The sequence below is a fragment of the Sminthopsis crassicaudata genome, chromosome 4, assembly GCF_048593235.1.
Source record: "Sminthopsis crassicaudata isolate SCR6 chromosome 4, ASM4859323v1, whole genome shotgun sequence".
Taxonomy (NCBI): Eukaryota; Metazoa; Chordata; class Mammalia; order Dasyuromorphia; family Dasyuridae; genus Sminthopsis; species Sminthopsis crassicaudata.
Window position 1 is genome coordinate 394,133,033 of NC_133620.1, and position 24,159 is coordinate 394,157,191.

The 24,159-nt window shown below is 34.2% G+C and overlaps 1 protein-coding gene across 1 annotated transcript in view; it reads left to right on the plus strand.

Moving 5' to 3' along the window:
• Positions 1 to 8,497: 8,497 nt before the first annotated feature.
• Positions 8,498 to 24,159, plus strand: part of EXO1 (exonuclease 1) — a 30,602-nt gene continuing 14,940 nt past the window's right edge. Inside the window, 10 exon segments of the mRNA XM_074262515.1 lie at positions 8,498 to 8,554; positions 8,556 to 8,630; positions 8,632 to 8,660; positions 13,485 to 13,604; positions 14,092 to 14,215; positions 15,067 to 15,204; positions 17,685 to 17,897; positions 19,396 to 19,583; positions 20,514 to 20,610; positions 22,901 to 23,129. Of these exon segments, the coding sequence (XP_074118616.1) occupies positions 8,498 to 8,554; positions 8,556 to 8,630; positions 8,632 to 8,660; positions 13,485 to 13,604; positions 14,092 to 14,215; positions 15,067 to 15,204; positions 17,685 to 17,897; positions 19,396 to 19,583; positions 20,514 to 20,610; positions 22,901 to 23,129 (1,270 nt within the window).

Below are 24,159 nucleotides of genomic sequence, written 5' to 3' on the forward strand. Positions count from 1 at the left end.
AAGGTAATTTGGGAGCTAATTTTGAGCTCTGCAAGACTGGATATAAGGAAAGAATCTTTTTCTCTTTCTTTTCCTCTTCCTCCAGTTGACGACAGAAGCTTTGTATGAGAGGGTGAGAGAAAAGGAAAAATATATTTAATATAGTGAAATAGTGAGAAAGTTTAAGCATGTCGGAATGAGAAGAGCATAAATTGAAAGGGATTAGAGAGTTTAGGAACTTTTGAGAAAACAGATCAGTGTGCTATCACTTTAAAAATTCCTACAAGCAAGAAGCCTGTGACTGTAATCAGAGATGAGATTTGTGGAACCATGCCAGGAACAATCTCAAGGCAAAAACCGATATGAAGCAAAAATGGGCACTTAACTAACTCTTTCCTGGTTTACAAAATAAAAGAGGTTGGGCAAAATAACTAAAAGCTAATTTTGCTTGACTGGAATATCTAGGTATATTTTAGGGAATCTCACAAACCAAAGTACTGGTTAATTTAAAAATAACTTTAAATTGGTATGTGTGTTAAAATTGAAAACTTAATTGGTTGTGATAGATTCTGTTTCACCTGAATTGATAAATAATGGATTCTTGCTGAGATTGTACAACTCATATTGTATACTCACTCAATGTATTGATATAACTGATAGATACGTTTTAATTATAGAATAAACTTCTTTTGCAATATTTCCTACAAATTCCTCCCATCCTTGATTTCAGTCAGCAGAACATTCATTGTATATAATTGCAGAAATAGTAGACTGCTCAAAAAGATTTATAGATCTGTTGATAACCAGGATTATTGCCCTTGTTTCTTTAATAGTTTCAACCACTATTTCTGCTGCAGCATTACAGTCTGAAATCCAGACAGCTTCGTTTGCTGACAACCTAGCCAGGAATGTTGCTCTGGCATTCTAGACACAAGAAGATATTGATATAGATTTTAATAACAAACTAAATTTGTTAGAACAATTAGTATTCTTTTTAGGAGATGAGCTAGAAGAATTAAAAATAAGAAAACATTGAAATGTGATTATCAATATTCATTTATCTGTATTACATTTTTAATATACAATACTATTAATCCTGATATATCATGGTAAAAGACACATGTATGACTCAGAAGTTTGGCATGATTCTAATATTACTTTAGATATTAATATTTTTCATGTAATCATTTCTGGTATTGAAAATGTGCCCATGTTTGGAATTGATGCAGAAGGAATGGCACACTCTATAATTAATGCTTTTCACATATTTAGTCATTTTAAAAATTGATTATTTTTACAATCTTTGCTACTATAACATATATATATTGCTTTTTATTTTAATTTGCTCTGGCTTTTCTTGTATTCTTAGAATAATGACTATCCTATTGAAACCAATCATAATTGACCTGCATGAATTGTAGTTAAAAAATTAAAAAGGGGGAGATGTGGGGAGCCAGCTGTAAGTTCTTTGGAAGGCCAAAGCAAGGTGAGGCCACTTGGAGGACTTTAGGAGATTTTGCAAGACCAACTTTCCAGCTGATAACTCATATCTGAGCTCCTTTGAATTATTTACTGAAAATATAATGGATGACATAACCAAATTATATTTTGAGACAGGATGCTTTAAAAATGAAAATAAATAACAGGATGAACCTTGACTAATAGAACAAAGAAATGTCATAGTCTTAGTTATAATTTCTGTGGTTTTCTGGCATTTGTGTAATGTATAACAAAGAAAAATATGTTTATGGGGTGGGGTATAAAAAGGAAGCTGTAAGAAATAAAGTCAGTTCAAATTTAAGCTTGGACTCTCCTGGCCCCATTCTTATTTATTTCACTCACTGTTTCTTCCAGGACTCATGCCAGGTGATGGCAGACTAGGAGGATGGTATTGCCCTCAAAAGCAAAAGAGAAGACAGAAGGGGAGGGTTTAGTGGGAAAGACACTGAGTTCTTTTCTGGATAGGGTTAGTTTAAGATGTCTACTGGACATTTAGAATGAGAGTTCTACCAGAAGATCACTATATACTTCAACAAAATACTGTATGAAGATATATTCTGATTGAAGTGGATATCTTCAACATAAAGAAGATCTAATTCAGTTCCAGTTGATCAATGATGGACAGAAACAGCTACACCCAGAGAAGGAACACTGGGAATTGAATGTAAACTGTTAGCACTACTGTCTATCTACCCAGGTTACTTATACCTTCAGAATCCAATACTTAATATGCAACAAGAAAATTGGATTTACACACATATATTGTACCTAGGATATACTGTAACACATTTAATATATATGGGATTGCCTGTCATCTAGGGGAGGGAGTAGAGGGAGGGAGGGGAAAATTTGGAAAAGTGAATACAAGGGATAATGTTGTAAAAAAAAATTACCCTTGCATATGTATTGTCAAAAAAAATTATAATCATAAAATTAATAAATAATAATAAAAAAAAGAATGAGAGTTCTAAAAGGTAGTTCTGGAGATGTGAAATTAGAGGTTAGCAGAGAGATTGGAGCAGAGTAGACAAATATTAGAATTATCATCATAGAAATAGGAATTAAATCCAGGGGAGTTAATGAAATTACCAAGTGAAATAGTATACCGGGAAAAGAGCCAGGGTCTAGGACAGAACCCAAGGAACACCTATAATTAGAGGCCTTCTCTACCAAAGGAGATTAAGGAATGGTCAGCTAAGTAAGACAACCTAAACAGAGTGGTGGCCTGAAAACCTAGAGAGAGGAGAGGGTGATCAACAGTGTCAGAGAGAAGAAATGATCAAGAAAAGGTCATTGCCTGTGGAAAAGGAAGGAATTTATGACAAAAGAAAAACTAGAGATCATTATTGATCACAAAATAGAAAATGTTGATTACATTAAATTAAAAAGCCTTTGTACAAACAAAACTAATGCAGACAAGATTAGAACGGAAACAATAAACTGGGAAAACATTTTTACAGTCAAAGGTTCTGATAAAGGCCTCATTTCCAAAGTATGTAGAGAATTGTCTCTAATTTATAAGAAATCAAGCCATTCTCCAATTGATAAATGGTCAAAGGATATGAACAGACCATTCTCAGATGAAGAAATTGAAACTATTTCTAGCCATATGAAAAGATGCTCATTATTAATCAGAGAAAGACAAATTAAGACAACTCTGAGATACCACTACATACCTCTCAGATTGGCTAGAATGACAGGAATGTTAGAGGGGATGTGGGAAAACTGGGACACTGATACATTGTTGGTGGAATTGTGAATACATCCAGCCATTCTGGAGAACGATGTTATCAAAGTTATTAAACTGTGCATACCCTTTGATCCAGCAGTGTTACTATTGGGTTTATATGCCAAAGAGATTTTAAAGAAAGGAAAGGGACCTGTATGTGCAAGAATGTCTGTGGCAGCCCTCTTTGTAGTGGCCAGAAACTGGAAACTGAGTGGATGCCCATCAATGGAGAATGGCTGAATAAATTGTGGTATTATATGAATGTTATGGAATATTATTATTCTATAAGAAATGACCAGCAGGATGATTTCAGAAAGGCCTGGAGGGATTTACATGAACTGATGCTGAGTGAAATGAGCAGGACCAGGACATCATTATATACTTCAACAACAATACTATATGATGATCAATTCTGATGGACGTGGCCCTCTTCAACAATGAGATGAACCAAACCAGCTCCCATAGAACAGTAATGAACTGAACCAGCTATACCCAGTGAAATAACTCTGGGAGATGACTATGAACTACTACATAGAATTCCCAATCCCTTTAATTTTGTCCGCCTTCATTTTTTATTTCCTTCCCAGGTTAATTGTATACTATTTCAAAGTCCGATTCTTTTTGTACATCAAAATAACTGTATAAATATGTATACATATATTATACTTAACATATACTTTAACATATTGAACATGTATTGGTCAACATGCCATCTGGGGGAGTGGGTGGGAGGAAGAAGGGGAAAAATTGGAACAAAAGGTTTTCCAATTGTCAATGCTGAAAAATTACCCATGCATATATCTTGGAAATAAAAAGCTATAATAAAAAAATAAAATAAATAAAGTCAATTCAAATGTAAGCTTGGACTCTCTTGGCCCCATTCTTATTTATTCCACTCACTACTTCTTCTAGGACTCATGCTAGTTGATGTCAGACTAGGAGAATAATATGGCCCTCAATAGCAACAGAGAAGACAGCAGAAGGGGAGGGATTAGTGGGAAAAACACTGAGTTCCTTTTTAGATAGGGTTAATTTAAGATGTCTACTGGACATTTAGAATGAGAGTTCTAAAAGGTAGTTCTGAAGATGTGAAATTAGAGGTTAGCAGAGAGGTTGGAGCAGGGTAGACAAATCTTAGAATTATCATCATAGAAATAGGAATTAAATCCATGGGAGTTAATGAGATCACTAAGTGAAATCGTATACCGGGAAAAGAGTCAGGGTCTAGGCCAGAACCCTGAGGAACACCTATAGTTTAGAGGCCTTCTCTACCAAAGGAGATAAAGGAGTGGTGAGCTAAGTAAGACAACCTAAACAGAGTGGTGGCCTGAAAACCTAGAGAGAGGAGAGGGTGATCAACAGAGAGAAAAAATGATCAAGAAAAGGTCATTGGATTTCGAAACTATGAGATTGCTGATAACTTTAAAGAGAGAAATTTCAGTGACATGATAAGACCTGGTTAGACTATAAGAGATTAAAGAAGAGAGAAGAGAGTAAGAGGATGTTCTTATTGTACACCACCTTTTTGAAGAGTTTAGCTATGAAAGGCAGAAAGTGAGGTGGAAAAGATCAAGTAAAGGTGTCCCCCCCCCCAGGAGTACATAGGGGCATGTCTGTAGATAGTTAAGAATGAGTCAGTGGATAGGGAGAGGAGGTTTAGTTTAGTTTAGATTTTTGTTTGATGGGGGGAGGATAGAGTATGCAAAAAAGGCAGAAAGAAAAAAAAAAACATCAAGGACACTTTTAAAGAGAAAAAACAAAGGAGTTTGGGAGGCCTAGAAAGTAAGAGAAAAATGAAGCCTCTTTGGAGCTAATGTAATAGATTGTTGTACACATTAATTTTTTTAAAAAAGCTTTACATTTTAAGATTTGTAGTTTCACATATAGTCCTCTCTGTTCTTTGTGAATGGAAATGTCCATTTTCTTGATATTTATAAAGTTCAGAGTATCAAAAAAGTAATTAAAAAAGAAAGTAAATAACTATTAATATACTGAGATGGTTCATAGTGAAACAGCTAGAGAGACCAGAAGGAAAGTTTTCAACTGACTAAAGGAAGAAAAAGGATGAACATTATTACTCATCTATAAGCTCTAGTTATCACACTGATCAAATATATGTATATATATATATATATATATATATATATATATACCCCCTATTCCACATCAAACAGTTAGATTAGCCCTAAAAGAAATATCTTTAAATTAGATTTTAAAATGCATTAAACCTAAAACTCCAACCAGTAAGTTATCAACAAAATGTATTAATATGAGAACAATGAAAAAAAACTGGCCTCAGAGTCTGATAAACATTTATTCAATTTTAAATGGTAAAATAAAAGGTTTATTACTTTTTAGTATTTTAAGATGGTGATGTTGGCAGGGTAATTTCCCTAGTGGCAAATATGACTGAAAGACCAGATATGGTCAGGAATTCATTACTGGCAGATTATGACAGCAGCTACTTACTGAGGACTTGGCACTCACTACAGGAGGACCTCTTAGCCTGATAGTCAATGTGACTCCTTTGTTTAAGCTAAGCCTCTCCATCTTGGATTTCTCCCCACTAAGCAGTCTGTCATTGACATTTTGATGTATGTTTCTTTCCTTTAGATTAAATTTCACAGAGTCCTTGAACCGTTCCTTTCTGTCCATCTGGTGAAATATTGTTCTCCATCCATTCCACACACTGTAACTTCCTGGAGAATAGTACATTTCATGCCCTTGCATGAAGAGTATAATAAGGGCTGATTATGGTAATTACTCCATGCCTATGGCATGATTAAGCCCCCAAGCCCACAATTAAAGTTTCTGTGTCACCCTCTTACATTTAGCATAGTATGAAGATATCACTCTTCAGACTGTTCAAGATGCTAATATTAATCTAAGTTTTGGCCTCCATGGCCTATTCCTTTGAGACACCTTTTACTTAAGGTTATATTTCTCTCATCCACATACCTCATTGCTTAAAATAATAGGTAAACACGTCAAAGGGAAATTAAATTAGATCTTATGGGTCATGATAACTAATTTTCACCCCCCTTTGAATTTCTGGATTTATAATTTGTTGCTGTAGAAATAAAACAATTTCCTCACTAATACAACTGATCCCTGGGAAGGAGGGTAGACAATATCTTAAACAAGAATGGCTTTTGGGAGCTATCAGCCTAATTGGCTACCATATCTTTAATCTATCAGGAATAACAGCTGTGGACTGGCCTCCTTTTTATTTAAAACATCCTCCCTGTTTCACATTGGGGAAAAAAAAAACAAAAAACAACGGAACAGAGACATCTGGCTTTCTATTTCCTGCTCTACTGGAAAGAGCCCCAGATTTTAGATTTAGAAACATAGAATCAGGGTTCAGGAAATCTGTCACCAAGCATTTGTTAAGCATCTACTATGTACCAGGTGAGATTGCTTGGTGACACACTAGATAGAGCTTAGGTCTGGAATAAGAAAGATCAGAGTTCAAATGTGATGTTAAATATTTACATATTTACATATGCATATTTACATATGAATATTTACATATTTACATATCTCCTCATCTATAAAATGAGCTGGAGAAGGAAATAGGAAACCATTACAGTATCTCTACCAAGAAATGTCAAAATTAGATGACTATTTTGTTGGTAGAGAAAATGTGAACATTGAAGATTAAACTTAAAGTATAAGCTAGGCATTTTTTCTGGAGAGCCTGTTGTTTAATATTTGGAATATGGAAAAATGGTGAATACGGTAGTGCAGCAAATTCTTTTTGGCTTTTGCTTAAAAACAAAAAACTAAACACAAATGAGCCCTCGTAGGCTCACCTTAAAACACACCCTTCTTTATCCAAGTTTCATCTACTCTCCTGACAAGGATTGTCCCGGGGACTACAATTGCCTGACACCCTTGCGCCGTTGAAAAACTACAATTCCCAGAAAGCCACTTGGGGTCTTTCCGGCGCGCTCATTTTAATTTCCCCCACAAAGATTAAATAATTCCTCCTTCTGGCCGAAGTGAAATCTCCCCTGACTTCTCCAAGGAGTTCAAGTCAATCAATAGAAAACCATTCCAGGTGGAAGGGGAGATAGATAGAAGAGAGATTGACAAGAGAGAGATGATCCATGGGAGATTTAGAGACCCATGCAAAAAAACTAGAAACTCATTCGCCAGCGGCGCCTTTACGTCACTTCCGTTAGAGGCGGTGCCCTCCCGTTCTAGACGCGCGTAAATTAAAAGCTGGCCGTGTTGTTTTGGCGCTTTCTGTGTGTGTCTGCTCATCTGCGGTCCTAGACTCGTTTCTGGTGCGGGACCGCGCAAGGTGAGAGACTGGCGACTAGCCGCGAGCACGGAGAGAGAATGCTCAGGCCCCGCTCTCTGATCCCTTAGTTGGGTGGGTGCGAAGGCGGGAGTCCTCTCTGGATACTCGGTCCGTCTCGGAATGGCTAATTGGAAGGCCCTGGGCCATGAGAGTTCAGGCCGAGTGAGAGCGTGAAAATGGAGGCCTGGTAGCTCGGTGCTTGGGCCTGTCCTCGGAAAAGCCCCAGACAAATCACTTAGCCTCTGCTGTATCTGGGACTTAGCTATTGTCATAAAATACAAAGCGGTACCTTCTACGGGGGTGGGGGAGGGGGAGAAGAGGAGGAGAGGAAGGGTGCCCTCCCTTAGTGTGTGAGACCCCTTCGTGGGGAGAAGAGAGGCCCATCTGTCAAGCCCTTGATTGCTGAGCTATTCGATGTCTTAGCCAGAGGCATCCCGAGGAGGGGAAAACAGGAAGAGGATTATAAATGTAAAGTCGGATGTAATATACTAACAATCAATAAGTACCTCTGAAGTAAACTATGGGCCTAAATGTAAAATGAAATTTATCACAATACTTAGTTTGCAGCGATAGTAAAACTATAGCGAGACCCGAGTTCAAATCCCATCTCTTGACACAAACGGGTGCGGTGACTTGGACAAATTGTTTCTCTTCTCTCAAGGCTATTTAGTTGCAGAGAAAAGTTCTAACCTGTCCAGGTAGTTTCCTCCTGGGCATGTTCCCTTTAACAAGGAAATCTTAGACCAGTCATTATCCCTGTGTAATGGTAGAACCTGATTGGGAAAGGGAAGCTCTTTATTTTATCTTAACCACTTTTTTGGAAGCTCATTAAATACTTTTAAAGGTTAATAGTTTTCAGAAGGCCAGAAAATAAATAAACTATTTTGTTTTATGAATTTTTAAAATAAGCTTTATATGTATATATCTATATATATTAAAATTTCCATGTTTCAACTTTTTTATCATGCATAACTGGCAAGATGGGGATACAAGGTTTGCTTCAGTTTATCAAAGATGCTTCTGAACCCATCCATATAAAGAAAGTATAAAGGGCAGGTGGTAGCTGTGGATACATACTGTTGGCTTCACAAAGGAGCCTTTGCCTGTGCTGAAAAAGCTAGCCAAAGGTGAACCTACTGATCAGTAAGTATGAATTAATCTATATTTTTATTTCTTTTTTTAAAATAATTTATTAATTTTATAATTATAATTTTTTACAACATTATCCCTTGTATTCACTTTTCCAAGTTTTCCCCTCCCTCTCCTAGATGACAGGCAATCCCATTATATTTTTGTTTCTTTTGGTTTATATTTCTGTTGATTATTTCTTAATGATAAATGATGTCATTTTCTTAAGTTATAACATTGAATGGATTTTTTGTTGAAAAAGTCACCTGATCTTTAATATCATCTGCTCTTCACTCTAACTCCACATATACAATATGTTGCCTAACCTTGTCTTTTCTGTCTTCATAGCATCTCTCATAAGCTACACTTTGTCCCTATTCACACCATAACAATTCTGGATCAAACCTTTATCACCTCTCACCTGGATCTATTGTTGTTGTGTTCTAACGGATATCCCTACCTCAAGTATGTATTCAGGGTAATAATCCAGCCTTCCTGGTGATTTTTCCTAAAGTGAAGTCTGACCTTGTTGTGATGACACCTTAGAATCAGTTGGAGTCAGGATAAGCAAAAGTCTTTATTCTTTGTCTTTAGCAATAGAAGTGAAGGGGATGGTCGTTGGTGACCTCACCTCTTCCTCCCGCCCAGAGAGTTTGGCTAGTCTCTCCACCTCCTAGTCCCTCCCACAATTCTCTGTACACAAAATGATTGGGCCAGCATAGGATAGTAGAAAGGGCCATTTTCCAAGCATATTCTTACAGAGTATTGTCCAATCGGTAATTAGTCTCCAGTGCTCATTGTCCTACCTCAGTGCATTGACTCAAGAGTTTCAGCCCTTTATACCTTGTCATAAAGCTCAAGGGGCTCCCTCTTATTTCCAGGCTTCTTACCTAAGTCTTCTTAGACTTGATTGCTCTCTAAAATTCTTCAATTCATCTACAAAGGCTTACTTACAATTTTTCAACACAATGGTCCATTTCATCTTCATGCCTGTTTTGTCTCCCATGCCAGGAATGCTCTGCCCCCTCATCTCCACATCTTAATTCAGGGATTCTCAAACTGGGCCCGTTTATGCAGTCCACTGGGTTATGGCAAATGGGCTGAGGGGCGGAGACAGTGTGAGGTTTTGTTTTTACTATAGTCCGGCCCTCCAACAGTCTGAGGGATGGTGAACTGGCCCCTATTTAAAAAGTTTGAGGACCACTGGTCTTAATTCCTTGACTTCCTTCAGGCTTCAACTGAAACCACATCTCTTCAACACCTTCTCCTACCCTTCCATGCCTTCCCTACCCAGATTGCCTTCCATCTAGTCTATATGTGTAGTATATATATTTCATCTTCCCATTAGAATGCATGCTTCTTGAGGATAGGTCTTGGTTTTGTCTTTCTTTGGTATCTCCAGTGCCCAGCATATAGTAGCATTTAATAACATTTGCTGATTGTCAGAAAGAAATTTTCACTTAGTTCAGTACTGGAATTTTTTGTGACATGTTAGATATGTAAAGGAAAAATGTATTTTATTTGCTATTCCAGCCATTCTTTGCCAGTTGTCTTCTTGACCATGTTAGTTGTAAACAACCAAAATTTTAGTATAAATATTTTCTTTGCTATCATTAGTGTTTCTTGCAATATTATATTTTGTGAGGAATAATACTAATTATTGCTTTCAATTTTGGAGGACTTTGACTAATACACCATAGCCTCTTTTGTAATAATGAGTCAATGAAATCTATAGGTTATTTCCAGTTCTTATGTTTTCTAATACATTAAAAATTTTCAGACGGTAATCTTATAAGACCTACAAATAAATAACATTTTAATTTCACCTTTTCTTCACATAAGCTCCTGTGTTCTAACCTTAAGATTGACTTTGATTCTTTCATTGATCACATCTAATCAGTTAACAGGTCCTGTTCATTTCCTCTCTACAATAGCTGTCAATTCTATTTGTCCCTGTCACGCTATCATACTCACTTTACTTGTGTTCCCTTCTCCAATCTTTTTGGCCATAAAAATGATGCAAAGATCTCGTACCCTGTGTAAATATCTTCAGTATGCTTCCTTTCTTCATCTATAAAATTTAGATTCCTTATTCAGGGCATTAAAGATTAAAAGCCTTCCACAGAATGATTTTTCATCCCATCTTTCCAGTATTATCTTACTCTGTGCCAGACTTGGTGCTAAATGCTTTACAAATGTTAACTCATACCACCTACCTTACTTATGAAATATTTGCTGTAACAATCCCCATTTTTACAGTTGAGAAAACTGAGGCAAACAGTGTTAAGTGATTTGTTCAGGCTCACACAACTACTAAGTGTCTGAGGCCAAATTTTAACTCAGGAAGATGAATCTTTCTTATTCCAGGCTCTATTCACTGTGCCATCTAGCTGCCCAAATTCAGGGACCTTGGTATAGTCAAGTTTGTCTTTCTCTGCCACTTTTATTCATTACAGAGTATGCTCCAAATGTTTGTGTGGTTTATTGATTCCTTTCCTTTCCACCTTTGGGATGAACTTACTAGCCAAAAGAAAAGGCACAAGATAATATGAAACAACAGTGGGTATGAATAATACAGAAATGTTGATAATTTTTCAAGGGACAGTAATTCATATATGATAATTCATTAATATATGAAGTGAATTTAAAAGATCCTCAAAAGGGAATTTAATTAAATTTTAATTATACATTAAAAATCAGTTCCTATGTTTCATAGCATTTCCTATTAGAAATACACTATTATGGCAAATTTGTAAGCTCCTGCCTCCTGGAGATTTTAAGGCAAGATGTTTTTGAATAAGACATATTTCAGGTAATAAATATAGTATATATAGTGATGGGCAAAAAGGTATTCAACAGAGATAACTTTTGTGGTTGTATTTGTTAAGGAATCTTGTATAATCTTACATCATATGTGAGAAATATCTTGTTTGAAGAATGCCTTTATGGTTGTGTTTTGTTCTACCACATCAAACATTTTGTGGGGATATTTTTGGCCAATAAATAACAGATATAGTAGGATCTCTTTACTTTCTGTAGTTCAGTTATGTGACTATTAAGCTGTTAAAAGCTGTGGAAGCTGCTGCTCTTTTATCATATCTTCAAAGTCAGCTTTGAAGTACATAAATATATTGAGAAAGTACACTGACACACTGAAAAACGCAGCATGATATAGTGTTAAGATTTTTAAACGGGAGTGAATAAAATGTGAATAATAAGTTGGTGAAGATTAAAATTAGATCATGTATATCAAAAACCTTATAAACCTTGTTTTTCAACTATGTCTGACTCTTTGTGACTCCATTTAGGGTTTTCTTGGCAGATATTGAAATAGTTTGCCATTTCCTTCTCCAACTCATTTTACAGATGAGGACACTAATGCAAACGGGATTAAGTAACTTGCTCAGGATCACACAGCTACTGAATGTCTGAGACTGGATTTGAATTCAGGTCTATGCCTCTTAGCTACTCTCATTTATCTTTTTGTTTCTTCAGTTTTTTAGGAGAAGGAGGATGGTGAGGGTGAAGGAAGAAATGGGGAAAACTTATATTCAATGAAATATCTTTAGTCCCTAAGTGTTTTTTGAATCATAATCAACAATCATTATTAAGTGCCTTCTGTGTGCCAGGTAACATGTTAGGCTCTGGAGATATAAAGATATCCATGACCTCAAGAATATTACATTCTGCTTGAGGAAACAATATTTACACAGTTAAATAAATATAAAGTCCACTAAGAAAATAAAAACTTATGTCCGGCCTAGCTCTCTGAAGGATCTCGGTATCACCCAAGTCTTTGGTCTTAGAAGAGAAGTGAAGAGGCAGGACTCACATAGATGGTCAAACAGGGAGTTCATTTATTCCAAATTTTCTCACTCTTATATGCCCTAATACCCTTATATAACTATAGCAGCACTGCACATGCGCTAACTATATACTGTGCATGAGCGACCACATAAACAACTTGCTGTTGTATGTAGATAACTTTTTGCCACCTGATATCCCTCTGCTTCTGTTACAACACAGGTTGCTACCACCCCCTGACTTCTCAGGAAGGCTGAGAACTCTTAGGGGAGATGGGGAGCTGAACCAGACATTGCTAGATGGTTCTCTCTGGATTGAAGGGTCGTATATCTCACCCAGAGTTCCTCTACTATCTTTAGCCCTCTACAGAAATTGATTAGAGGGAGAGCATTAATAATTGGAAGATCAGGAAGGGCTTTATATAATAGATGGCACATAAGTTAACCCTTTAATGGCAGTAGGAATTCCAAAAGGGAGGTAAAGGTGAGAAAAAAGATCATTCTAGACTTTGAAGTACAGCTTGTACAAAGGCATGGAGGAAGGAGATAGAATGTTGTGTGTGTGGAACAGCAAGTGAGCTAGTATGGCTGAATTGAAGCATTCTCAAGGGCAATAACAGTAGAAATATAGGCAGGCCCAAGTAGTAATTTTTATATATATTGGGGAAGGTGTAACTGCTCTTATAAACTTCATTTATTTAAGCTGTTTCTACTTGCTCATATAAGTAACACATTTGGCATATGATATAAAATCATATTGCTGTAGAAATGCCAAAAAAAAGTGTTCCATTTCATGAATATTTAGTCAGATGTTTTGAGGACATCTAACTTAGTTAACTTCAAGCTCTACACATTTTTTTCTTCTTTTACTTTTCATTGTTTTATGAGGTGACACAGTTCATAATTTTCCATCATCCACTCAACATTATGTACATGAATTTGCAAATCATAGTATTGAGTAAAAATACTTGATTTTTATATATATGATTTTCAATATTAAAGTTAACTATGTACTAAATTATATTGTTTCTCATAGGTATGTAGCATTTTGTATGAAATTTGTAAATATGCTTCTGTCTCATGGAATCAAGCCAATTCTGGTATTTGATGGTTGTACTTTACCATCTAAAAAAGAAGTAGAAAAGGCTCGAAGAGAGTAAGTTGTTTTGCTTTTTTTTCCCTGTATTTTAGTATTTCCTTTTTTTCTCCTACTATACATTCATTTATTTCCCCAATTTTGATTTTGGGAACCTTTGTCCTATAGTTGTTCTCTGTCAACAGGACTTAATTTAATTCTAAATAGTGGAACAGTAAGATTACTAGAAATAAATTATTAATTTTGGAAAATGTTGATTAATTTAAGGTCTTATTTTTTCCTTGTTTGGCAGAAAAATAACATCAAGTGATTTTTCTCTGAGATATATAGAGTATTATTGTTAAAAACCACTTATTCAATATCTGCTGTTTGCATTGCCATTGTGCTTTTGAAAGATAGCTGTTTGCATTGCTGTTGTACTTTTGAAAGATATTTAAGAAATATACGATATTGTACCTCGCCTCAAGATATTTTCAAGTTGTTAGACATGTCATATGCTGATATAATAAAGGTTATTGAAAATGGCTGATCTTATATTCACCTGTAGAAGACGTCAGACCAACCTTCTAAAGGGAAAACAGCTTCTTCGAGAGGGAAAGACTACAGAAGCACGGGAATGTTTTGCCCGTTCTATCAATATCACACATAGCATGGCGCATCAAGTAATTAAAGTAAGCTATATTATTGCTAACAAATAGGTTAATATGCTAATTTGATGTTAAAATTAATTGTAAACTGCTGGAATTTGTTGGAGGATGAAGGTAATAGAAAAAAAAGATAATATCCTGGGAGCATTCTCTGGGAAAGAAGAACTCTTGTCATAGACTTTCAAAAGCAGATATTCAAGGAAGGAAGAAAATGTAATTTAACAAAGATTTGTTAAGTCTAATCAGTACAAAACTCTGTGCATTGAAGTTACAAGGACAAATTACCATTATAACATATCACCTTAGGAATAAATTCTAAAGGTTAGAGTAAAGTTTGAATGAAATGGAATATTTTAAAAGCCTGCTTGTCCAGTTGGAAAAAACTCTGGGAGCCTGTGCTCTGAGGAAACAGTGGACTATAATATCCAGGGACCTTAACTATGTATTCCATTTATTTGTAAGTTGAATAATTAGAAACAATTTTTTATTTTATTTTATTAAAAAGATTGTATGTATAATAATTTCCATTTTCTAAAATATAGATTGCTTTAATTTCTTAATTATTGATGATAGAGAAAGAGGTAATTCCTTCTGCAGATACTCTAAGTAAAACTATCTCAAAAAATGATAAATACATTAATATCTAGAACTGATAATAAAATGATCTTGCGATTGGTGAGGTTTATGCTAGACATTCTATGACCTCTTAGCTCCCTTCTAACTCTAAAATCATCCAGTACAGTTTAAACATTGAATTCTAAAATCACCTAATACAGTTTGTATATTGAACTTTTATGGATATTGATACAGTTGGTATTGAGGACTAGGGAGTTGCATGCTGCCTTGCTAACTCTTCATATTGATCTCTTTCTTAGGCTGCACGAGCCCAGGGAGTGGATTGTATAGTTGCTCCATATGAAGCTGATGCACAGTTGGCCTACCTTAATAAAACTGGGATTGTACATGCTATAATCACAGAGGACTCTGATCTTCTTGCTTTTGGGTGTAAAAAGGTATTTAAAAGTTCATCCTAACAGTCTTTTTTGGTTAAGGTGATATGGATATTGAAGAGAATTACTTGTTTTAATATGTATACTTAAAGCATCTGATATAAAATGTTAATGAGGAAAGGTCTTGGTGCTTTAATATTTTTTTTTGTGGTTTGCTTGAGAATTAGTTTAATTTTGATGCTTTTCCTAGTAAATCTTCAAGATTTGGGATCCATTTGCTTTATCTTATGATGCTTTGTGTTCTTTAAAATGTTTTCACATATTTTATTTGATCTTCACAGTAATCCTATGAGGTAAGAAGAGAATCAACATGATGAGATTTAAGGAATACCGGTTGAATCAGAATATTTGGATTCTAGTCCTGGTTAAATATCAGCTGTATATTCCTAATAAAAGTCACTTCTGCCTTCCATTTCCCTTTCTGCATTTTGGTGGTATTCTGAATAAGATTTAAACAAGAATTACTTTTTCTTTTTAATATTATTTTTTCTTGGTTATACATGCACATTAAAAAAAAAAACATTTCCTTATGAATTATATTGGAAGAGAAAAATCATATCAAAAGGGAAAAAAACATGAGAAAGAAAAAGCAAGCAAACAAAAGAAAATAAGGGAGAAATAGTATGCTTTGATCCACATTCACTCTCCATAGTTCTCTTTCTGGATATGAATGGCATTTTCTATCCCAAGTCTATTGGAATTATCTTGTATTACTGCTTTGCTGGGAAGAGCTAAGTCTATCATAGTTGATCCTATTTTTGCTCACTTCACTCAGCACCAATTAATGTAAAACTTTCCAGGCCTTTTCTGAAATCAACCTCATCCTCATTTCTTATAAAACAATGATATTCCATTACAATTGTATGCTATTACTCATTTTCCAATTCTTTGCCACTACAAAAAGAGCTACTACAAACATTTTTTGCACATGTGAATCCTTTTCCCTCTTTTATGATTTCTTTGGAATACAAACCCTGTAGTGGCACTACTAAATCAAAGGATATTTACATATTGATAGCTCTTTGGGCATAGTTCCAAATTGCTCTCCAGAATGGTTGGGTCAGTTCACAATTCCAACCAACACTTCATTGGTGTACCAGTTTTCCCACATCCCTACCATCATTTATTATTATCTTGTTCTGTTATCTTAGCCAATCTGAGAGGTGTGAGGTGACATCTTAGAGTTGTTTTAATTTGCATTTCTCTAATCAATAGTGATTTAGAGCATTTTTTTATATGACTATAGATGGTTTTAATTTTTTCATCTGAAAATTGTCTGTTCGTATCCTTTGACCATTTATCAGAGAATGACTTGTATTATAAATTTGACACAGTTCTTTATATATTTTAGAAATGAGGCCTTTATCAGAAAGACTGGTTATAAAAATTTTAATCTTTGTGTTCTATTTGTGCAAAAACTTTTTAATTTAATATAATCAAAGTTGTCCATTTTGCATTTCATGGTGTTCTCTAGTTCTTCTTTGGCCATAAATTCCTATCTTTTCCAAAGATCTGGTAGGTAAACTATCCCTTGCTCTCCTAATTTGCTTACGGTATCATCCTTTATGCACAAATCAGATACCCATTTTGACCTTATTTTGGTGTGAAGTATGAGATGTAGGTATATTATAATAGAATTTTAGACCTGGTACTGCTAGACCACCATCCTTTGTATTTTTTTTTTTTTCTTTTCATTAATTCTCTTGATATTCTTGACCTTTTGTTCTTCCAGATTAATTTTATTATTTTTTCTATAAAATAATTTTTTGGCAGTTTGGTACATCACTAAACAATTTAGGTAGAATTGTCATTAGCTTGGTCTACTCATGAACAATTGAAATTTTTCCAATTGTTTAGATCTTACTATTTGTGTGAGAAATGTTTTGTAATCATATTCATATAGTTCCTGGGTTAGGTAGACACCTAATTGTTTTATTTTGTCTGCAGTTATTTTAAGTATAATTTCTCTGTCTTTTGCTGCTGAGCTTAGAAATGCTGATAATTTATATAGATTTATTTTATATACTACAACTTTGCTAAAGCTCTTAATTGTTTCAAGTAGGTTTTTGGATGATTCACTAGGATTCTCTAAGTATACCATCATATTATCTGCACAGAGTGATAGTTTTAAGTCCTTATCTTAATTCCTTTAATTTCTTTTTCTTATTGCTAAAGCCAACATTTCTAGTACAGTATTGAATAATAGCAGTGATAATGGGCATCCTTGTTTTACTCTGATCTTATTGGGAATGTATCTGCCTTTTCCCCATTACAAATAATGCTTGTTGTGGTTTTAGGTAAATGCTGCTTATCATTTTAAGGAAAATTCCCTTTATTTCTACACTCATTAAACACAAATTTTTAAAATAATTGCAATCCATAAGATAAAATAATTATCACTTATAATGACTAGTTGATAACCTGTTTTATAAAAGAAAAATGGTTATTTGAAGATTAACAGTTTTTTTCCTTCCAAATTCAAGGTTATTTTAAAAATGGACAAACTTGGAAATGGATTGGAAATTGATCAGGCTCGACTGGGAATGTGCAAACAGCTTGGGGATGTTTTCACTGAAGAAAAATTTCGTTACATGTGTGTTCTGTCAGGCTGTGATTATCTCTCATCACTCCATGGAATTGGCTTAGCCAAGGCATGCAAATTACTAAAAATAGCCAATAATCCTGATATTATAAAGGTATACATCATTTTACTCAATTCAAACTTCAGTCTCTGAGACTAGGTTCCCTCTTTTCCCCTCCCCTACAGAGTTAGAATAAACAGTTGAATTAAGACAAATTTTAAAAGTTTCAGCACATCTGAGATGCATTGTAGTTAGCTGCATATAACTTGGAATCAGAACTTCCTGGGTTCAGACCTATTGACATATGCTGATTGTATGATCAGCAAGCCACTTACCCCCTTTCTAGGAAACTTTGAGTCCATAAATTACAGATCATATGCCTATTATTAAGCCTTAATAGAACATTAGAAGAGAGGGGTTTCCTGACTGAAAAAATTGCCTCTACTGATGAAGTCTGAGGTCCAATTCAGTATATTGATAACCTATATCATTTCCTTTGACGATGTTATCTATTAATTATCAATTGAAAAATGCCCTTAAGTTTTGGAATAACCTTATCTCCATAAGAAAAACGTGATAACCACAACATAGCATTTCCACTCTTTCTGTTATTGTTTGCTTGCCTTTTTGTTTTTTCTTCTCAGGTTATTTTTACCTTCTTTCTAAATCCAGTTTTTCTTGTGCAGCAAGATTACTATATAAATATGTATACATGTACTGTATTTAACATATTTAACATGTATGGAACTACCTGCCATCTAGGGGAGGGAAGGAGGGGAAAAGTTGAAACAGAAGTTTTTGCAAGGGTTAATGTTGAAAAATTACTCATGCATATGTTTTGTATATAAAAAGCTATAATAATTTTAAAAATGCAAAAAAGAAAAACATGATACTGCATTTTTCTAAAGCTTCAGATTCATACATTATTTTCATCAACATAAATGCATTTCAAATTAGTCATCAGGAACCTTTTGATGTTTTAAACATTATTTTATGCTTGAGTTTGAGATGAAGTATTATTTTCTGTTTTCAAAAAATGGGGCATTCAATATTGAAAGCACAAAAGGTAATTAATTCTGTAGAATCAAGAATAGAATTGATTTTGAATTACAAATCCTTTATTTTGTTTGCTATTACCTTTATAAAAATTCTGATTTGTTCATTTTCCACCAAAACAACTAAATTCATCAGTCTCTTTATCCACTAAAGAAGTTTTACTCTTTAAATAGAGCAAATAATCTTTGGGGACTCAACACTTTAATTGACTGTTTTTAACCCAACAACATTTGGATCTAGAGATTTTTTTTTTAATTTTATTAATTTGTTAATTGAAAAAATGGAAACAGGGTAGATGTTATCATTTTGATGTTTGTTTTCATCAATTTCTTGTTAATGAATTGAGAAAAGGATGAAATAAAACATTTTAGTTCAATGTATAATCTTTTCTTGTACCTTAGACAGTCATTTGGTCTTGTCCTTCTGTAACTGTTTATGTAGAAATAAGTAATTTTTATTTCTTGTCCTTCCCAGAATTAGAATAAAATATAGTATTAGGACTTTTTTTGTTTATTTGAAGATAACTTATGAGTAACTTTTTGATGTCTACTATTAGGTTATCAAGAAAATTGGGCATTATCTTAAGATGAATATAACAGTACCAGAGGAATATATCAAGGGATTTATTCGAGCCAACAATACTTTTCTTTATCAACTAGTCTTTGATCCCATCAAAAGGAAACTTGTTCCTCTTAATGCCTATGAAGATGACATTGATCCAAATACACTACACTATGCTGGACAGTATCCTTTGTGAACTGAATGGTGGAATTTAACTTGTTCTTCATCTATACTTTTATGATAATGTGTTCACTGTGACATTCTCATATAAGAGAAGTTGTCTTAATTTTATTTTTTCAATATGTAAATATGTTTTGTGTGTGTATGTTATTTTTCAAAATTTGTTTTAGTTACTCTTCCATGGAAACATATTAGAGGAAGTTTTTTTTTTTATTTATAAATAATCACTTATCTGGGGGCAGCTAGGTGGCGCAGTGGATAAAGCACCAGCCCTGAATTCAGGAGGACCTGAGTTCAAATCTGGTCTCAGACACTTATTACTTCCAAACTCTGTTACCCTGGGCAAGTCACTTAACCCCAGCCTCAGAAAAAAAAAATAAATAAAAATAATCACTTAACAGCATTTATGAATCATTTTTGCATTTACTTGGAGTTCGACATGAAACATTTTTTAAAATGAAGACTGACTTGAGAGTAATATTAATGTAGCCCTGGGGTGGGGTCATTGACATAGTTCACACATAGCAAAGGCAATATTGGTTTTTAGTAGCATGGCAACTAAGGTGACCAAGAGAGATATTTGAGGATATGGGATGTTAGCATAGGAGACACTACTCCATCTCCCTAGACTCTTCTTTTTCATTCAGAAGCCCCCAGATACCTGATCCTCTGGAGCTCTAAAATCCTGGTTATTTTTTCAAATTTCCTGCCATTCATATGTAAATAAATGAACAAGAACTTAGCACAAGAAAACTATACTCTGTTTTCTTGTGTATACCAATATATATGTGTTAAATAATCATATAATTTTTGTCATATTTGTAGATTTTTTTTTCTTGTTAATGCAGGTAACATTTTTACCCATTACATTGTAGAATTTTCTTTAGTAGGTTATGAGGTTCAATGCTTTTCCTTAATCTGATTGACTTTTAGATATCTTGATGATACCACTGCCTTTCAGATTGCACTTGGTAATAAAGATATAAATACAATGGAACAAATTGATGACTATAACCCAGACACTGCTACGGTAACTTTTTAAAAAATTGAATCCTTTGCAAAAGCATGCTTCAAATACATTTCTGGAGGTGTACCATTGACTTCATTTGGTAATATTTACCTAACCAACCCTTAAATTTGAATGGCAACAATTTTGTTTGCTTTGTTACATTTTGTTTTTGTAGAAGTTATATTGTCTCTCTATAGTAAGAGAATAACTTTAAGGCACTATTATATTAAAAATCATGTTTTTGAGATTATTTTTTATTTGGGTTTATGCTATAACACTATTGTTTGGGTTTTTGTCTTATCCTCATCTTGACTTCTTTGTGACATTTGATATGCTTGATCTTTTTTTTTTTTTTTTTTAATTTCCTTTGTCAACAGTAACTTAAAACTCTTTCTTTTCCCACTTCTCTGAGCAACGAGCATTTAGCACAGTGCCAGCATACAGCAGACACTTTAAAAATGGTAGTTAACTGACTTTTGTGCCCTTGACCAGTATTTTTATTTTCACTCCACAAAGATGCTCCCCACCTATATTACTTTGATCTATTTATTAATGACTTGTATCTCATTCTCTTCCTTCTGCTTTTTGCCTCTTGTCTTCTCTGGCTTCTTTCAAGTACCAGTTAAAATTCTACTTTATACAGTAAATTTTTAAAAATTCTCCTTAGTGCTAATTTTTTCCTTAGTTGATCTTTTTCCTTCCCATATATATATTTTTTGTCTCCCCATTAGATTGTAAACTCATTTGAGGCCAGAGACTGTATTTTATGTTTCTTTATATCCCTAGCATTTAGCATAGGTTAGGTACATAGGGAGACTTAATAAATACTGTTTAACAGACTGAATCACCTGCATAGTGAGGAGGCTTCTTAAATTTTTTTCCACTTGCAACCCCTTTTCACCTGAGAAATTTTTACATAACTCTGGGCATATAGGTATATAAAAAAGGCATACAAATCAAACATTTACTGATAACAAATCATAATTTCGTGAACCCCATACAAGGCCATATATGGGATCTTAAACCACAGTTTAAGAAGCTGGGGATTAGATGACCTTCAAAATCCTTTCCAACTGCAGCTTTGTATTGCTGTTGACATTTGGGGAGCTTAAACGTTACTTTGAATTTTTTCTTGTCCCAAGAACTCCAAAGGATCTTTTTTCTCCCTGTTGTGGGCTCAGAATGCCAAATTTGTCAGGACATTAAATAGCCCAGTGTTGCTAATTATTGTAGGTTTTCTAGAGCCACAAGTATTTAGAATTCCAGAATTTTTTTCCTCTTCTTCTTCTACGAAAATACCTTTTTAAAAAATTCCTTATCATTATATATCAAGCTTCTTAATTCTTCTCTTAGGTTTTTAGATTTTTTCCTGAGAGTAACTTTAGAAGCCTTCAAATCCAACCACCTCGTTTTTTAGATGAGGAAAAAAGTCACTTAGCTAATAAATATCTGAGGTATGATTTGAATTCAGATCTTCCTGAATTCAAGACCAGCAAGCTAGCTATTCCTGCATACTGACTCTAGTAACTGAACTGGAATTCCATAGCTGCTGACCTTACAGCAGTGCTCTTTGTAATATGTCATGCTGTGTAGTCATCCTACTGACTCCATTTGGGGAAATGTTTTATACTAACTATTTTAAATAACATTTTTATTTTATACTCAATGACTGGCATGGTAAAGTAGCTTCTGTTATGCAATATGTATAGATTGCCCTAAGAGAACCTTGATTTAATAGTGGAGAATAAAAATATGCCACATGTGAATTTAACGTGAATTAACAATTTTATGATTAAAATAATTTTTGTTTAAACCTAAACCATGTTCTGAAAGAGAAAAAGTTGATACATGTATGTTGTTTTATGATATTAGTTTTTAGAAACGTAGAGTAGGCATATACTGAAGTCTATTCCAAACTGTACTTATAAGTGATGCCTTGCTTGTTACCAGAAAAATTGTTAAAATGTTGTTATTATTTCATATTTTATCTAATGTATTAAGATAAGTTTCTTTCTGTAACGCCATCTTAGGCAGACCTGTTCTTTATTTCTTAGAGATGGGCTATCAAGGTCACTAACACCTCATTGAAGAGAAACAGACTTAGAAACACAAGCTATTTAATGGAAAATGTAGAACTGCTAAAGTAGAAAATGTTAATAGAGGGCAGATGTATCCTTAACAGCTGTTCTTTATAAGGGTAATTTGTCAAATTTATGAACTTTATATGTAATTTATTTTGATCACAGAAGGAAATTAAGTTGACTTTTCCCCTTCACATAGGTATTGTGTTTTTTATTTTTTAATTTTCTAGCCTCACCAGTCAAGAAGTCAAGGGTGGAATGACAAAGCTCCTGATCAGAAGACAAGGAATGTGAATAGCATTTGGAACAGGAACTATTGCCTTACACCTAAATTAGATGCTGTTTCAGATACTACACCTTTACAGGAAAGATGTACTACTGCAGGCACTGAGAGAGTTATTAGTAGTAAGGGTTTAAACCTTCCAAAGAAAAAACTATTTATAAAAAGACCAAGAAGTGGTAAGTATTTTGCTTTTGTGGTATATCATATTTAGACACAATGTATTAGAAACAAATACATTTGTTTTACTAATTTTTAACCCCTGAAATCATTGTAAAGTCATAGAATCTTAGGCATAGGAGAGAATTTAAAATTCACTCTTCAGCAATCTACATAAAACAACAATTCTCTATAGTTAACCCTATCATAAAGTTGTCTGTTATTCCTTGAACACTGCCAGTATCAAGGAACTATGTTGAAGTAGTCTTTTCCATTCATAGATGGTTCTGAATCCTGCTAAGTCCTTTCCTTATATTTAGGCAGAATCTCTTTTTGTAATTTAAACCCATTGGCTCTGCCTTTTCCCTCACAGAGTTCAACAATGCCTAGCCCCTGTCAATGTTCAGATATTTAAAAATATCAATGATGATATAGCATACCCATATCCTTTCCCCACTTTTTACCTAACTTTCAGAGTTTTCTAAACTTTGCTCTTTGATTTTGAAGAATCATGACATCAGGAAGGAGAGTTAATAACTTGCAAGTGAACTGGATTTAAGCGAAGAAGGGCAATGCAAAGTCATCAGCCTTATTCTCTCCTTCATAGATCCTTCATATAGATCAGGACAAGGGGAGAGATGGCTCTGGATGCAGTGGAGACCTTGGCCTTTTAAAGCTAAAGTCTTTAACAGATCTCAGTTTGTCTGAGGCAATGCCCATTTGATGATTAAAGCTAGGTAAGAAATGAGGCAAAAATGGCTTCTTTTACCTAATCCAAAAAGTAAAATCCATCTGAGAGGGGAGAACTTTCAGGGTTTCTGGCCAAAACAGAAACAATTGCTAAATACATTCACTCTGAGGTATGGTAGAATAGGATTCTTCATCTATTCTTAGTCCATCTTTTCACTAATATTCTTAGTACCAAAACTTCCTCATTCTCTTTCCCCAGAAGATCTAAATGACAAAAGAGAAGAGAGGAGAAAATTTTTATATCTTGTTTCTGTTAGAGAAATGTAAAAGTTTTCATACTTGTTTGAGGATGCTACACAA